The sequence below is a fragment of the Micrasema longulum genome, unplaced genomic scaffold (assembly GCF_059751315.1).
Source record: "Micrasema longulum isolate JH-2025_06_02 unplaced genomic scaffold, ASM5975131v1 h1tg000145l, whole genome shotgun sequence".
Taxonomy (NCBI): Eukaryota; Metazoa; Arthropoda; class Insecta; order Trichoptera; family Brachycentridae; genus Micrasema; species Micrasema longulum.
The window spans coordinates 20,146-39,374 of NW_028277351.1; the positions used below are offsets into that span (position 1 = coordinate 20,146).

General features: G+C 32.5%; 1 protein-coding gene across 1 annotated transcript; it reads right to left on the reverse strand.

The window, feature by feature from the left end:
* Positions 1-11,346: 11,346 nt before the first annotated feature.
* On the reverse strand, positions 11,347-17,900 carry LOC148284158 (uncharacterized; the record flags this gene model as incomplete). Its single annotated transcript, XM_088242573.1, has 2 exons — positions 11,347-12,456; positions 14,407-17,900. Coding segments are annotated over 2 exons (3,654 nt in total), but the record flags the coding sequence as incomplete, so codon positions are not given.
* Positions 17,901-19,229: the final 1,329 nt, after the last annotated feature.

The following is a 19,229-nucleotide window of genomic DNA, read 5'->3' on the forward strand; positions in this document are numbered from 1 at the left end:
ATTTACTGCCTCAGAACGGGTAAGCTATCCCTAGTAAGGCAGTTTAGATGAACCACCAGCAAAAATAAAAAATAAGTATGTTTACTTTTACTACTTAATTAATTTGTTGCATAAATAATTCATTGTAAATTGCTGTAATAAATATATTAAAAAAAAAAAAAAATTTAAATTTAAAAAAAAAAAATTAAAAATGTTTACGGGATTCAACAAATTATCTAATTATAAGCGGGAAATAAAAAAAAAAATAATGTACAAGAAATTATGGTCACCCAGTCAGTACAACTTGTAATGATAATTATATTTCGTCTTATTGCAACAGAGAAATGTTCTGTGCCAAATATTATTTATGCATTTACCTGTAGTATATTTTATTCACTGAATTTTATATATCCAAAATATGTACTATATTAAAAGAAAAAAAAAAGGTTCATCGTCATAAAAACTTGTGAAATGTATGCATCGGCACGGGATTTCCCAGAGAGGAATACATTATATGTGTATTTTTTAATAAAAAGTGGTAAACAAAATTGCAATCACACTGTAAAAATCGCTATCTAAAGAAGTTTTAAACGACTAACTTGATTATTATTTTTATTATCTTTAGCGGATTAATTTCTACCATCAGCTGCATATTAGTCATATTGTAACAGCATAATACAACGAACATTTAACTGTGCGAGTCACACAAATCACACAACCAAAAAAAATTACATGATGTCTCAATCAATTTTGGGTAAAGTGTTTCTCGTAGGGTGTATGGCCTTTCTTGTGAACTCGGCTATCCTCCCACTGAGAGTTATCCCAGATGAAATTGAAACTAGGAGCAACTTTACAGCTGGAACTTTGGGACCAGACGATGAACGTTATGTGACGTAAGATTACATTATATAATAATAATATTATTAATGTTTGATTAATATTTTTAAATAACGCACCTGATTTTATTTCAACATTATCTTGTATCCCTAAAATGTTATTGCTAGCAAAATCACGCCCATGTTTAAGAATGTACTGATCGATGTACTGAACAGCATGAATTTAGATCTGCCAGATCAACCACCTCTAACCTGGTAGATTATACCCAGGTTATTGTCAAAGCACTCGAAGATGGTCAGCAGATTGACGTTCTCTATACAGATTTTTCTAAGGCATTTGACAAAGTAGATCATAAAATTCTCATGTATAAATTACATGCCTCGGGAATAAGAGATCCATTACTCTCATTTATTAAATCGTATCTTACTGGTAGGAAACAAAATGTTCGGATAAATAACTATTTATCAACCAGTGCTGATGTTACATTGGGTGTACCTCAGGGTGCTCATTCATCACCCCTGTTTTTCAATTTGTTTATTATTGATGTTGCTAAATCATTATCTTACTCTCGCTTTTGTCTCCTCGCGGACGACAACAAAATTCTCAAAATAATTCAAACTTTACAAGACTGTTTTATTCTTCAATCAGACATCAACTCTTTTAACTAATAGTGTAAAGTCAATAAATTAGAATTAAATATTTAAAAATTCAAAATAATGTCATTTCATAGAACAAAACAACCGATTTCCTTCGAGTACCTTTTAGAAAACTCTAAATTTGATGTAGTTAAGTCCATCAGAGATTTAGGAGTTGTTTTGGACTATAAACTGACATACAACGAGCATATGGATAATACAGTAAATAAATCACTGAAATTACTTGGCTTCATTAACAGAATATCCTCTGATTTGACTAATGTCCGTACAATAAAAACTCTTTATTGCTCAACGGTTCCCATTTTGTAGAATATGCCTCCGTGGTCTGGTCTCCATTCTATGTCAATCGCATAAATAACATTGAATCAGTCCAACATCACTTGGTTCGAAAAGTAGCGTGGATGCTTGGACTATAGAGAGGTAATTATTCTTATGCTGAAATAGAGTCAATGTTAAATATTTCTAGTCTACAAAAACCTAGAACTAATATTGACTCCATATTTATGTTCGGCATACTAAATGGTATAATCGATGTTCCATCATTACTGGGACAAGTAAAATTCAATATTCCAACTCGTAGGTTGAGAAACAATGAAGTACTGTTCATCAATCAGCATTGAACAAACTATGGCCTTAATTCACCAATAACTCGTCTTTGTCGTATTTTCAACTCAAGACAAGATATGGACTTTTTTGGTTTAAGTTTACAACGATTTAAACGAGCACTAAATAAATAGTCCAGATCTTGTCTTGATGCCTCTTATGTCTTTCAATGCTTCTTTTCTTTTTTTAAATGTTTTAAACTATTCTTTTATTATGATATTTAAACCCTATAAATTTTATACATGGACAATGTCCGTAAATAAATAATTAAATAGATTTCAGATTTTCATTTTAAAACTTGGGTACGTGCAGAAGTAAGTTTATATTAGTTTATTTTAGTAAACCAAAAACAAAAACACTAGAATATTTCATAGTCCCTGGACTGGTACCTGAAGCGTAAGACTGATCGTCATACCTGCATATTACAAAAATGATCACGACACGCTGCGGTGTACCGATGCAGTGCTCTATGCACCATTAGGTGCGGAAAGAGAATGATGAATATATTTATTTTAATGTCAAATCGGTTACCAAACATAAGTCTCAATAATGTTATAATCATCAATATTATCGGAAAAAATACATTTGAAGATGGTTGTGGTGCCGTGGTAGTGTTGTGAATTCACAAATCAAAGGTCCGAAGCTCATATCCCACTCTCCCACAAATTGATTTCCATTTTTTCCGCTCTAGTTATTTACGACTTAAAGAGTGGGCTGGAAATTTAAATATTCGGGTTATCCATATATTAAACACTCAAATATTTGTTTTCTCAGTAAAAAAAAATAGTTACCCGCACGATTAGAAACAAGAAAAAGATTATATTGTGTCTTGTTTCGTGGCATAATCATATTATTATTTTATTAACAAATTAAAATGAAAAAACACTCAATTTCGTTAGTGAAATGAGGGATATTATATGTGGTGTCCCACAAGGTTCTATTCTTAACCCACTACTCTTCCTGATCTATATAAATGACCTACCGAACTTGAAATTCATGGGAACAATACAACTTTATGCCGATGACATGATTTTACTTCAACAGTCCAAGCCTTGTGAATTTACAAAATCAAATGAAACATGACGTTTCCCAGCTTGCAACATAGTTAAGAATGAATAAACTAACATTAAATGCAAAAAATCCCACTATTTGGAAATAAACTTAATATTTACCTAAATATTGCAATCGGTTCAGATCGACTGGAAAAAAAATTGTTACTAAATATGTAAGCCTAACCATAGATTCTAAATTAACCTGGAATGATCAGTTTGACCATGTCAAATCGAAAATTGCGCCAATTGCTGTAATTCTATATAGACTTCAGAACATGCTTCCAACAACACTACTTCATGTTTCACTCTCATCTATATTATCTTACTTGTGTCTGGGGATTTGCGACGAAAAAAAGGATTGCGGAAATAAACGTTCTACAAAATAGAGCATTAAAAAATTTATTTCATTTTCCAAGAGATAAAAACGTAAAAAAAATATATTCTGATACAAATATAATTCCATTTAGTATTTTACCTTTAAACGATTTTTTTTTTACATATATTGCAACATAAATTAAACTCAAATTTAACGGTTAAATTCAACAGAGATGTACATAACCATCGCACACGATCTCATAATTGTATACATTTACCCCCTGTACACTCCTCTAAATTCGGATTGAGGTATCGCCTTTACATTGCTTCTACTCAATTTAACCTTCTTCCTATTCACCTTAAATATTTTATATTCTAGTCTATGAATGGTAATTAAATTACACTAAAAAATAATTTCCCTAAATTATTTCTCGATAACCCTATACTTATGTTTGATAATGTTAAATAATAAATTATCATTTGTTTTTAAAAAGGTTTCCGTGATTTGTCTATTTAAAAAAAAATGTTCAGCCAAATATATTTTTATTTGATAATCTTTAATTGTACCCATTCCAGAATGAGTTTGCTAACTCATGGGAATACATTTATGTGTTGTACATTTTTGTAGTTTGAAATTAAAAAAATAAAAATTACATTTAATATTTCAAAGAATAATTCCCGGATCGGTGTGTGTACTCAGTTAAGTTAAAAATATTCCTCTTGAGATTTTACAAAGTTTAAAAAGTTGTTTGATTTTTAATTTTATGTACGACATTCTGACTTGTATTAACAAGTATATTATATATATTAATATTTCATAACGTTTTTGACGATTTAAAAAAGAAGTAATGGAATTATCTGGATTGTCACAAAATCTAACTAACTTAATGAACTTAACTTACTACACACATTATTGATTTATTTTTATATTTATTCTAAACTAGTCGAATTTATCAAAACCCTCCACTCAAGAAGCGAATGTCGAATCAGAATCAACGATGTTGTCACATATTGGTTTGAAGTCACCACTGGAGTTTGTCAAGGTTGCGTCCTTGCACCGTTCCTTTTTATAATCCTCATGGTCTTCATTCTAAGAAAGTCAATTCCACTAGATCGGGGAATATCTAACTCCTCCTCCCAAAAACTCTGCTACCTAGAGTATGCCGATGATGCGGTTATAATTGACGAATTAGTCGGGGGTCTTCAAGCCACTAGATAGGTTCGGCATGCATGGGTTTAAAAATCAATATTGCATAAACCCATGTACTGTGTACCAAACACTTCATGCCTCGATGTCCAAAATCCCTTGATTATGTCAAATCAAATCATCGAAAGAGTCGAGAGTTTCAAATACCTGGGAGTATACGTTACGGAAAACGACATCTTTCAAAAAAAAATGGGAGTATGGCTAGGAATAGCAGGTGCCACATTCAACCGTATGAAGACTGCCTGGAGATCGAATATATACTCAATGAAACCAAATGCCGTCTCTATAACGCCAGCATAACATCTATTCTTCTCTATGGATGCGAATCGTGGCACCTTACTGGAGCCCAAAACTACAAAATACTGAGTTTTGGAAATAGGTGTCTCAGAAGAATCTTGGGTGTGCGGTGGTTTGAATTTGTGAAGAATTAAGTAATAAGAGAACGGACGCAGCAAACTCCGGTGACAACTGTCATCACGCGGAGGCGATACGGTTGGCTGGGCCATTTACTGCGCATGCCTCCTGAGAGCCTTAACTACGCTTGCCTACTATACAAGGCATCAGGTTCTCGACGTCCTGGACGTCCACTGGTGACTGTTTGTCGGCAGTTCGTGTCAGAACTTCAGGACAAAAATCTTACTTACGAGAACGCACAGGAGCTGGCAGCCGATAAAGATGCATGGAGGCTCTTTATGAATACCATAACTAATAATGATGATGATGATTTTAAATATACTCGTGTAACATAAATGTTTAAAAAATTAATGAAATTGAAAAATAGATTGAATATACTAGTAGATAGATACAGGTTATTCAAAAATAATATAATTTTGTATATGATCGTAATCTGATACTATGGTATTATTTTTTCAGAATTGGAGTTAGTGTTATACCTTATCCAGGCCAAATAGTAGAGCAAAATATTACTTACATGCATGGAAGAGGAAATATAACTTTTATCGAGGCTCTTGAGGAAGGAGAGAGTCAGAATGCCACGGTCAGAATAGTAGAGGGTGGTTTATGGGAGGATTTTGTCACTCTTCTGTTTACAAGTGATATTTCAAAAGGATTTGATTTCACTGTGTTTATATATGGATTAAGGGTACAAAATCAAACATCACCCCAAAATTTAATTGAATGATCGCAAGGATGTAAAAAAAAGTTCTTTAAATTATGAATTCAAGGCTATTTACTCATCAAAATTAAACTGAATTGACAACGCTTTGTTTTTTTGTGATTTTTCAGTAAAATTCTTTACCCATTCAAAAATATAGTGCCTTCATTTACGAAAATAATTTTGTATCAAATAATATGATTGTACTCAATAACAGGTTTGTTGATTTAAAATAATGAAAAATATATTGGGAAGTTACGGACGCTGTACAATGAAAAACAAATGACATTAATAAATTATACCAGATTCTTGAAGGTTTTCTTAAATTTAATTGGTATGATCAATTAAATTCAGAACCGAAGTTGAAAGCATGAAAACACAAAATTAAGAGTAAAAATAAATACAATAAATTTAATAGGTCACTTTAGTTCCATGGATTTGGTACTTAGGTATGTATGCCTCAATAAATATTTATAAATGGATGATGTGTGAATAGGAAAACAAATGTATAGACAATACTGTTAAATATACAAGCCCAAATTTAGACCCCCACGCGCTGCACTGTGACGTCACCTCGCAACCCCTCCTTTGATTGTAATAAACTATTTACTGTAGTCGATAAAACGGACTATTCAGTCATAGTTTTAAGTATTCTGTAATTCTTACAGTTTTTACACACGAGACCCTCAAAAGTACACAAATTTTAGTCGCGGAAAAATCTTACATACGTACAAGACACCGAGAACGAACCATGAGATTTTCAGTCGCATTCACATCAAAAAACAAATTTTCTAAAACATTCAACAATATTTTGAGATCGCCCAAATTTTTGAGGACAAGAACTGGAACTGAACTGGAAAAAAAACAGTTAACTTTCTCACTATTCGTTATTTTTCTAATTATATTCCATATCGTGCACGTAACGCTACCGATTACTTTGATAATTTAATAATCATGCGTTTTGTTCATTCGTGTTGACATGGAGTGGATATTGCGCTGTTTCCTTTTCATGCGTACAATAATATTTTATTTTCGCAACAATGTTTGCAGCTATAATGATACCTATCGCTTATTTCCGCTAATAACTAACTCAACATCCATTTTCAAATTAATTTAATCAATATTCTGTTTCAAAATAATATAGCGTTAATTGGGCGTAAAGCGGGCTAGTATTTTTTTTTATTGTTTTTTTTGTTTTATTTAAACGCGTTTTTTTGTTCCAATGTGGGGGTGCAGTGGTTTTTCTATTTGTCAAAAAACTATTAGACTTAGCCAAAAAACATTTTTTTAAATTTTTATGTATCGTATGATCAGCGCTATGATTTTTTACAATTTTGTATTTAGTAATTACTCCACGTTATACGTCTCAAGTTCTTTTCCGATTCTTCTCTGGTCAATTCTGCCTATTGGTCAGTTGACGGTAAGTAAAGCGAGAACCTTTCACAACTCTTTTATTATTGGTTGATTAATATGAACTGCCGTTCAAAGTAGTTCGTTTTGATTTAAATATATTTTTATATATTTTTTCGTAAATTTTCAAGAAACTTTGCATTACAATTTAATGCTTTAATTTTTATCGCGCGTAAGAAAACATTTTTCGTATACAATTTCTTGTAGGGTTAAAGTTTCTCATAGTAAACAATCCATAATACTGCCTAGAATTTAAAAATCAACAAATGTGTACTGTATTTTTTTTCAAATTCAAATTATTTATTCACAAAGTAACATAACAAATAACAAAGGATTTAAGACGTTAAATTGGAACTTTATATCAAACCAAGAACCCTTGAGCAATAGTTTGACATTATTAAGGTATAATACTCTCTAATAGCAAGAGTATTTGCCTCTTAAACATAGTTTCACTAATGTGAAAGATGTCGATCTCCAAAGTGATAATGTTCAGCTGCTTGATTGCTTTTCCAATTGGCATGACCAGAGGCAGGTTGGTTCTGGAAACCGGGATGTAAAACAGTCTGTGATAGCCATCAGGAACATAAAAAATGATACTCTCTAAAATGGCCGAGTTGTCAATGAAACCCCTTAACAGTCTAAAAAAATGGGTCAGTGTAGACCCACCCCTTCTAAGTTGCAAACTATTGGTCCCAAGCATACCCAAGAGGAACCCAGTGGGATAGAGCCACGGATAACTACCATACTCCTTCATGTAGAGATACCTCAGAATTTTTTTCTGAACCCTCTCCAACATGAGGGAGTATCTTGCTTCGTGCGGACTCCATATCACCGATGCACTCTCAAGCTTCGAGCGAACCAACGAGTTGTACAAATTTCTGAGTGTACGGGGATTCTCAAAAACCCTTCCAGTTCGGAGAATAAAACCCAACATCTTTAGTGCAAGGTCACATGTTCTCTCGATGTGAGTATGAAAAGTCAATCTGCTTTCATAGATTACCCCAAGATCCTTAATTGTTGAAACACGGATGAGTTGGTGGCCACCCATTGCGTATCTGTGATATACAGTGCACAATGCTCTAGTGAGAGATAAAATTACGCATTTTGAAATACATTTTATTTATATTACTCCAATCTAGGATATTGTTTATATCGGACTGAAGGCGCAAACAGTCGATTGGGTTTTTTATGTCAAGGAATAATTTCAAGTCATCTGCAAATAAAAGAAATCGCGAGAAGTTTATAACCTTCGCGTTATCATTTATGAAGATAGTAAAGAGGAGAAGACCAAGGTTTGAACTTTGTGGTACTCCGGAATAAACTGAAAATGGTTCCGATTGAAATAATCTTGGAAATTTTCCACAAATCTGGAAAAGTGTTAGTATTTAACGATAGGTTAAATAAAAACATAAGGGTTTTATTAAAAACTCCAAACATCCCTTAAAAAAGAATATGGGAAGAAAATCTGGATAAGTAATGTGTCTGATAAGTAATAAGGATGTGAAATAAGGTAGAATACTTAATGTATTTAGTGTAAATATTCGTTATTTTTTATTTTACTTTGTTGTACAATAAATATTCGTCGATACCACATGCATATAGGCGGCTTCCGTGGTGTAGTAGTTAAGACGCTTAGTTTACGCATGGAAATCGGGATCAGAGGCCGAGGTTTCGAACCCCACTCTACCCTAATTTGATTTCCATTTTCTAATAGTGAGTGAGAAAATGGCCACCAAAATTGTAATATTCGAGTCAATTATAAGAACGATAATATATTTTTATTTGAAAAAAAAGGTTCTGGGTTCGACTCCCGGTGAGAACACAAAATAAAACGTGATTTTTCTTAAGCCTGGGTGTTTTGTGCTAATATTCGCCACTGTAATTGGGCCTCCTAGCCTGTTGTGGTGCAAAAATGTGTTTATGTGTTAATATGGATGTATCAGTTAAATTTTGAAATAAAATGCTTTTTTTTTTCAGAATACGGTTTTGAAATTTAACATACTTTAAAAAAAATAAAATACAATGTATATCATTTCGTCATTTGAATTTTAACAAAAAGGTTTCTAACTTTTTACTAAGCTCTTTATTGTACCATTTTTAATACAATTTACATGTTTTAAAGAATTATTTTTTTCATACTTACGCACCCACACACACGTACCCTCTCCCTCATTCATTCCCACACGCACATGTCTCCTCTCCCTCATTCATTCACGCATACACACATTCAGATACACATGAATACAAAAGTCACACAAATACAATTACTAAACTTATTTTCTTATATATTATGTGTCATTATATTTACAGTGGATTTTTTTAATTGGCTCTAGTATTGTTAAGATTTTTCTAATTATTTTGTTTATGTAATAGCTGTAAAAATCCAAAATAAAATAAAATAAATAAATATAAATTTACATATATTTATTTTTCTCACGAATGTCTGCATGTGTATCGTTATTTGTTCTTCACTTTAAAAAAATATTGAGCACAATACAATAATCGCTAAATCTTCTCTATTGTCTATTTATTGTTCTTCAGTGGAGTTACCTGGAATTTGTAGAGTTAAAGCAACAAAATCTGTTAGTTTCCAATAATAACAAGAATACTATCTCCACACGATCGTGCATCTTCGTGATTCGCATTCAGGTGAAGATTTAAAACTAACGGATAAACAAACCGCGCCTTTGTCACGTTTATTGTATGTAAGTGTTGTGCCTAATGATTTAATAAACCGCAGATGGTTGAGGACACAAGGAACAATAGATTACAAGCCTTAATTTAAATTATTGTACACTTAAAGATACCGTTATACCAAAGAAACGAATCAAAAACATTGAGATTTCTTAATATGTAAATCGATTGCCGAAATACCCGAAGCGCCTTGATTTATGCAATACGCATAACAGTTCTGCAACGAGGTGGTTTGGCGGTTTTTGTCCATTTTTATATTTATTTATTTATATACGGCATTTCTACCATTTACATATATGTGGTATAAAGAGAGCTTAAAAATAAAAATATAAAAAAATCGAGTATGAAATATTACTATACACATTATAAATTACTTGAAATACCTATATATTTTAAAGAAATTATACAATAACAAAATACATCAATCAATCAAATTATAACTTTTTCAACCCAATCTCCTGAAGTTGATTGGCTCATTTTGATAAAAGTATGTTGGTCGCTTTATTTTTTAAGTTAGGCAGAGATAAACTAAATATATCAAAATATGATGCATATTCATTCCCGGTATTCTGTAATCTAAAAATAGGTGAGTTATATTGAGCTACCCTTTGAGAATTTTAACAATAAAATATTGTAGATGTTCTGCTTAACCTAGGTAGTACATAGAATGAATCAATTTCAGTAGATCAGGGGTATCAAACATTGGTTTTATTATTTTATATTAAGTCGTAAGATCGGTCGATGTTCTTCGTTCTTGCAATTTAGTTAATTTAAGAGAGTCTAAAATTTTGTTGTAATTTTATTGATTACAAGAAAAACCCATCTTAAAATTAATACATCTAAGAAACTTATTCTGAATTCTCTCAATAGAAGAAGAGAAAGTGATTTGATCAGGTGACCATATTGGAGAATTATAATCTAGTTGGCTTCTAACTAGAGATGTGTAAAGATATTTTAATTTGTTTATATTATTAAAATCTTTTCCAGTTCTAAGTACAAATCCTAATAATTTTACAGCTTTGCTAGATATTTTAATAATGTGTTTATATTGCCTTATCAGCGCGATGATTTTGTAAAGTTTTGTATTTCTGAAATAACTCCGCGTGAGACGTCAAAGTTTCTCTTCCGCTTATTCTCATCAGTTCTGTCCATTGGTCCATTGACGGCAAGCAATCCGGAAGTCTTCCATAACTTTCTTACCATTGGTTGATTCATATGTACCGGTGACGTCATTTAAAGTAGTTCATATTTAAGGTTCGTAGGTTTTCACGGCCTTCAGAATACAGATAGTGTTTTTCTGGGTTATTATGCCGTGTTTGTGGGCTTTGTATTGCCGACGTTTCGGAGCACATTGCAGTGTCCATCTTCAGGCCTGAAGATGGACACTGCAATGTGCTCCGAAACGTCGGCAATACAAAGCCCACAAACACGGCATAATAACCCAGAAAAACACTATCTGTAGTTCATATTTATCAAATATTTTTTTATGATTTTTTTTGTAAATTTTCACGATATTTTGCCGTTCAATTCAATGCTCCAATTTTTACCGAGCGCAAGAAAACATTTATTGTATATTATATTTTGCCGTTCAATTCAATGCTCCAATTTTTACCGAGCGCAAGAAAACATTTATTGTATGCAATTCCCCGTAAGGCTGAAGATTACTGATAACGTTTAAAAAACAAATATTATCATATTTATTAAAAGTAATTTCGATATTTTTCAGTAAATAATTATATTTCTTCTTATTAATCAGTAAAAAAAATAATGCAGGAATTAAGTAAACATTGTATAATTAGCTAAGTTTTGTTTTTCTCGAATTGATCCAGTTGTGTGCATGAGTTTTGCCAAAATTTGATAATAATAAATTAAAAACAGAAAACTTAATTATTAATTATTTTATTTTGGAATTTTATGCCTTTAAAAATGTTGTAAATATGATTAAAAATATATGCGTCCATGGCTAAAATTTAATTGAAAACGAGTAGGTACATTAATTTCAGATGTTTTCAAAAACGGAATAGAAAAAAAAAAGTATTTTAATCAGTCTTTAATAATTATATAAGTCAGAACCGCCTTTTATATTTAGCAATCTTTAAGACTTTTTGCAGTTTAGTCTCATTTATTATTTTTATAGTGGTTATTTTAGAAAGATAGACGTATTTTAAGTAGATGCATATTTTTTTCCTTATTTCAAATATGTATTCAACTCATTTTCGAAAAAAATGTTAGATGCGTCTTTTTTTATGACGGCAGTATTATGTATATGTATATATATGACAGTAGATTTCAGCAAATGAAAAAATCGCAATAAGTCAAAACTGTTTTTCTTTATCCTTGATCGCGTTCTCAGCTGCAATTCACCACTGAACTTTGGTCTGTTGTGGTGCAAAGATAAAATAATGAACATGACTAAAACTCAAATGAAATTAAGATGTTAACTCACGGTTCGGGGGATGCTTGGGAGGCGGGTGCTTTGGGGGCGGAGCACCCGCTAAGCTGACGTCACTCTGAGAGCTGTGGGGGCTACTGCGGGCTGAGCCCCCTGCAGCGGGGGTCGCCTCTGGCAATCTGCTGCGGACCCTGCGACTATAGAAAACGACAAATATTTTTGATAAATATAAAATTGTTACTGTATTTTATTTATTTATTATTACAATTATACTATACGAAAATGAGTCCTCCGCACTAGACAAACATGTTCTAAGGAGGACTGTACAAGTACAGTGTTGAAAATTTAATTGACATATTTTACGTGTAACTTTTTATTTTTTTATTTCATCTTTGCTAATCAGCTAGATTTTGATTTATTTTAGGTTTTTTTTTTTCAATGAATTTAATTTTGCAGGAAAGCATATTAAACAATTTGGCACAAAAATAATTCCTGCATCTTTGAACAAATGAACGTAGTTATACAGAAAGCAGCCAGCCATAGAAAAGTGAAACTGAGATAATTGCACTTTTGTGAAAAGAGTGAATAATCAAATCAGCGCAACTGTTGGAATGTTTTTGACTTTAACAAATGATAAACAATGAATACATTGTTTTTTTTTTAATTGAAAATAAGAATCCAATTATGTATTTGACCAGTTTTAATGATTTTTTAAATTACCATAAGATTTTTCTAGGGCTGTTGGTGTTTTCTACAAATTGAGAAATGGCGTTTTTGTGATCGACACCTTTTTCAGAAGGTGTTAATACAGTTTATTGTATGAAAGTGGTCTGGGTGTTTTTAACAGAACATAGAATTGACATTACTGCACTCGATAACATCAATAACTCTTTTTTTATTGTGGACTAGCTGCTTTCAGCATAACTACGTTCAAATGTAATGTTGCGCCTACTTTCAGGACATTAGGTCCTTGACTGCTGAATTTGCAAGACAATTACATGACTGTTAACCAGCCCGTTCCTGTGATGTAACCGGCGCGGCGTGGCGTTGCAAATTGCACTTAATTAATTTATATGGCGTCAAATACCATGAAAATACCTAAATATTTGATACATATTTTTTTTAACTTGAAGATTACAAAAAAATTCGTGGTAACGAAATGAAACGATTTTCTTGTAATCTTCGAGAAAAAAATATATATCACATATTTCGTTATATTAGAAAATTGGAATGAATTATTTTGTCCATCAGGATCTTCGAAAATGAAAAAATATCGAGTACTTAGAGAAAAATATATAAAACATTCATTTGAGAGAAAGAGATAAAATATAATGAAAAAGAAGCTGTGATTATCAGGCGATCATTTCCTAACCTCAGGTTGCCACTCAGTAACTCAATGAAGTTTTTTACAGGAGCGGACATGAAATAATGAAATAAATAAACAAGACACAAAATAAGTATTCTTGTGAGATGAAATTTGGATGTATAAAAAATTACTTTGGATTCGTACACTATCCGTACAGGGATCAACTAAAAGCGGCTCGAATGAATTAAATTTAAAAAGCATTCATTTAAATTATTTAGTTATTTAAAAATATCAATTAAATCAAAATTATAGAGAATCATATTTTGAAACTTATCTCACTTTATTTACTAAAGTATTTTTACTGCTACATGTACAACCGCATAATATTTTATTTTCTAACAACTTAAAAACTGCTAGGAATAAGAAAAACGTGAGACTCTACTTAATTGTAATTTTATTTTAAAGTTATTGTAATGCAATCTTTAGTTTTACAAGTCATTATGGCTGTGGGAAAACAGATACCTTAACACAAGAAAACGCTTTTCGATTGTTTTCTATTGTGCGCAAAACCATAAATAATATAAATTGATAAAATTTCATTTGTAAGAGTGTATGCAGAACTTAATTTAGAAACATAAGTTAAAAATTCTTCAATATCATACCTTTGTTTAGTTGTGAAATCGATTGCACATATTTTTTATTGAATCTGATACTTCAACTGATACGTTTATTAATAATTTGTTACATGAAAGTAATCTTATAATGCCAATTTTGCACAGAAATGAACCCAAAATCTTAGGCATAATTAAAGGCATTAGAAAAAACTTTTATGGTTAGTTACCTTTTTAATTTGGATGTTAGTGTCCGCGCTTTTGGACTTGTTGTTCCCGAAGCGTTAGAAGCTTCTTCCAAACTCTTCCTAGTAATATCTGTTCGTGATGTGACCTTAGACTTTACATCCTTAAGATACGACTTGGGTTTGGCGTCTGACTTCCCAGCCGATATTTTGTTCATAACAGCATCCCATCGTCCTTTCTTCGCTGTTTTGGGACTCGGTCGCTTGTCATGGTTATCGTCTTCGTTCGGTTTCGTTAACATGGTTTTTACTTTACTGGCAACATCTCGCCTTGGCATTTTATGTTTTTTCAAAGCCATATTTTTTTCTTCTTTGTTCATCTTGTCGGTGGGCGCACTTGATGTCGAAGATTCTTGGTGTTTTTTAACATTTCGCTCTAGTTTCGGATTATTTTGTTTAAGGTGGTTTGGCGACGCATCCTTATTTCCATTTGTATCTCCATTTTGGTTCGGAGAATGCAAACTAACAGCAACTACGGTTTCATTAAATGACCCATTGAATCCGTCATAGAACAAACCAGAGTTATTTTTTTGGCTTAACTCAGAGCGAGTGGATGGTGTGGATCCTTCAGGTGATAAGTCGTCAATTACATTTAATAAGAGTGGCGAACATCTATGAGTTTCCATATCGGTGAAAACACCACTAGATTCCATGCAAGAGTCTTCGTTATTAGAATTTCCATTTTGGTTTACCATTATTGGTGGATTGGAACCTTTACCGCCACCATACAGAGCGCCGTCTATAACTTGAGCTCTCCTATCTCCTCTGTGAACTTGATCGTCATGCGCATCAGCATCACTTTCGGTAAAAAAATCTGAATCTGTCATGGGATCAGGCCTTCTGTTTATTGGAATGTTCTGCCAATGGTTCTGTAGGTTGTGAACACCTCGGTGTCCAATAGTTGGAGAATGATCTGCGCCACGACTCACGGGACGAGACATTTCTCCATCTCCTTGATATCCATCTAAACTGGTGATACTAGTTATACTCGTGATAAAACTATTGGACACTTTCGATGTAACTGATTTAGTTGTATCAGTTTTATTTTCAGAATCAGCTTGAGATTGTTCCTGAATTGTGGAACTACAAAACTGATTAGAGGATATCATAGACAGATCGGTTCTCATATCGATCGGGTCAAGGGGCAGCTCCTCGGGAGAAGGAGTTTGATCCATTCGAACAACAGTAGGTTGGTGTATTCCGTCATATCGTCTACTATCTAAAGGAAGATCCAAATTAACCGTAGTATCGACTACAGAGCTTAGAGGATCCAAAATACTGCTGTGAACGGACGGAAGAAGCTCATCTTCGATACTCTGTGTAATTGTTGTAGAACACATTTCCATTTTGTCTAGAGATTCAGCCGTACTTTGTTTAAATGGTCGTTGCACAAAAACATCATAGTCCTCATTTTCATTTTGATAATTAGTGTCATCGTCGATAAAATCTATTAATATAGGATTAACATTTTTACTGGGAGAATTTATAATAGTTTTTTCAAGTATATTTTCGGATGAAGCACATTCTGTATTTTCCAATTTTTCACAGGGTTCGATCAGTTTCGCATCGTTTTCATTATTGATTTGAGATGATAGGATACATTTCAAAGCATCGGGTGTCAGAGATTTTACATTTTCAGTTGATGGTGTTTGAGAATTGCTAGAAACTGTTTTTTCTGTAGTTTTTGTACTATCTAAGAGTTCATTAAGATCATCTGTTGATGGTGATCGAACATTGTCTAGAAATGAAATAGAATCCATAAGGTCAGGAGTTAAAATACCCAAGCTTTCGTCAAAAGAATTCTGTTTACTTATTTGCGGTAAAGATTTTTCAGAAACAGTTGGACTTGGAAGATCTTGAGTTATCATTGCTGGAAGCTTAATGTAAGAATCAGCAACTTTAAACACATTTATATTTTTAGAATGGTCTTCATCGATCTGTTTTTCCATAACATGACGAGAGTCTAATAAGTTTTGCTTGCGAGTTGGAGGACCAAGAATAAAATGTTTTTGTTTACTCTGACCAGAAAACACATTGGAATCATTTGTTTTATTATTTTTCTTCTTTTTCTGACTTGTATTATTCGTTCCAGTATACGGAGTAGATGCCCCTAAACAATTTGAATCCAATTGAGGGGATGCGAATTCGGAGGTGCTTATATCACTGAGAGTTGGTTTACTTAAAACTAATGATCCGCGGTGTTTTGTTGCCTTTTCCTCTTTTGTATTCACTGTTTCCATTGGCAATGAATCGAAATCAATTGAATGATATTCTAACATACTTTCTTTACCAATCAGAGGCATTGTAGAGTCAGAAAGTTGAGAATCTTGTATCGAATCATTTTCTGAACCTTCGAAATTGATAGATCGTAAATCAATCATACTTTCAGCATCGATCAAGCGCACATTAATATCGGATAATCTTTGACTCTCATCATGAATACTATTTATTAAAGGATTTAGATATTTTGGGGTGCTGTTTAAGGTATTGGTCGAATTCGGAGTTGAAAATGAAGGTAATAAATTACGATTCTTGAACTTCTCGTGAATAATATTCGTACGAATTTCATCCTGATTTGGTAATACTCGAGGATGATCGAGTCCAACAAGCAAACTGTAAGGACCAGAATCATTAAGATTATCTTTAGGAATATCGTCAACCAACTGGTGGGTTATGTCGATAACGTTTAGCCTCAGTTGGTCATTTGAAGTGAATGTTGAACTAAAGGGAGAATTATGCTGTTTACTTTTCAGACCTATATTCAATTCAGACGAATAATTTGAAAGAGGTTGGAGCTTGATTTGTTTGATAGGTACTAAGATTCCGTGATTACTCTTGCAACTGAAATACTTGACGCTATTTACTGAGCCATTGTGATAATCCGCTGATGGTACATCCGTCTCCAACCCACACCAAAGATCACCATCGGTCTGTACGTGACCTACATATTTGAGTATCCCAGTAACAGTACTGACGCCGGCAGTACGACTATCCGACAAAACTGCACTCACTCGCTCCCCGAGATGCAAAGACATTTTGGAAAGAGCCAAATTTTCATCTAAATGAGATTCTTTCATTTTCTCTTCTTTTTCTTTTTTATTTTCTTTGTCACCAGAAAATATTTTCGAGTTATCTTTTTCCAAATCAAAAGTTATGTCTTTGGAATCTCTGATTATTTCGAAAGTTTTTTCGGCTTCGGAAATTTTATTACACAAAGAAAAGGTTGAATCTTTATTGTCTTCTGTTATTCTAGAATCCAGTTCGAATGTAAGATTTGTATCTTGTGTTTTGTTGTCCACGTTTTTTTGACTAGTCAGCATCTTGGTCTTGTTAGAGTCCTGAGATTTGGATTTGAGCCCAGGCAGACGGAGACGGGAAGGCAGGAGTCGTGACGGAGCAGGGAAGCCACTTAGGGTCCTCCGCACGGCTCCGGGAAGGGGGGCGCGGACTCCTGTGGGGATCCGACTATCGCCAGGCGCCTGAAAAAAAAACGATTAATTTTAATACTAAGCTTAAGTGAAATACAAATAAAATGTTTTGTTGTCATTAGCATTAAAATACATGGTATATTATAAATTATTGGAACTATTTGTGTATATTACGGACGCAGATAATGGATTAAAAGAATATGTTAAATAGTTAAATTAATGTACGTGGAATATTAAAAATACCTAGAGTATCTAAATTCACAAATCGAATATTAAAACTGGGCCGCGGTCTTGTGGTAGTGTCGCGAACTCAAGGATCAGAGGTCCGTGGTTAAAACTTACTATATTACAATAACTTGATTACCATTTTCTAGCACAGTTATTTACTAGTTAAAAATGGTACCAGGATGGTTACAATATTTCTACAAAATATTAACATTAGGTACCTTATAATTTAACATAAACATTTTGTAAATTGAAGTTATTCATACTTGTAAATTTATATATATATATATATATACACATAAACTGCGCTGTGACATAAAATGCAAAATATACCCATAAAAAAAATATTGGAATCAATAACGTGTTCTTATTAAATTCTTCGCCGATAAGCAAATATAAATTGGCTTCGTGAGTTTTAAAATAAATACATTATCCGAAGTATACATGTTTATAATTGAATACGTATGTATACGTGCGCTGGAATTGTGCAATTACTCGCCTTCAAAGAAAATAGTTGTATAAATATGACATTTCCATGAAGCTAATCAATACATTCATTTAAATCGATAACGATATGATTTGTACGATAGGAAATAGACAATTTTTTTCATACATTCTTTCAATAAAAAGTATTTATCTAAACTGATTTAATAATCAAAGCATAATACATAATTAAAGAATACATTAAAAACATATTTTCTAAGACAGCATACTTTATTGCGACGACAAACGGACAAACAATTTTAACATTTTTATAAAGCAAATAAAAAACCAGAACAAACGAAAGCTAAACATACTTTAAAAATTATGATTGTCATCTAAGTTCTCTTCAAAAAGGAAATTCAAATGTTTAAGAGACATTTTTTTTTTATTGTATTTTATTTTATTTAATTTAACTCAGCAGTTCACTGTCGGTTATAACGATCTAAAAATAACCTAAAAAGACTTGGGTGAAATTTAGTGACTACGGAAATCGCTATTGTTGTTGCATTAGATTCGTCTGAGAGATTCAAAATCTTTAGTATGGTGTTGGTGATATAATGCATATGTATAACTTTAAACGAAACATAATGCATATCGACGCTGGAAAGGCTATTTACTTTAAGCGACATTTTGCAAACTTTACAGGAGAGCCATTTAAAAATTAAAAATAGT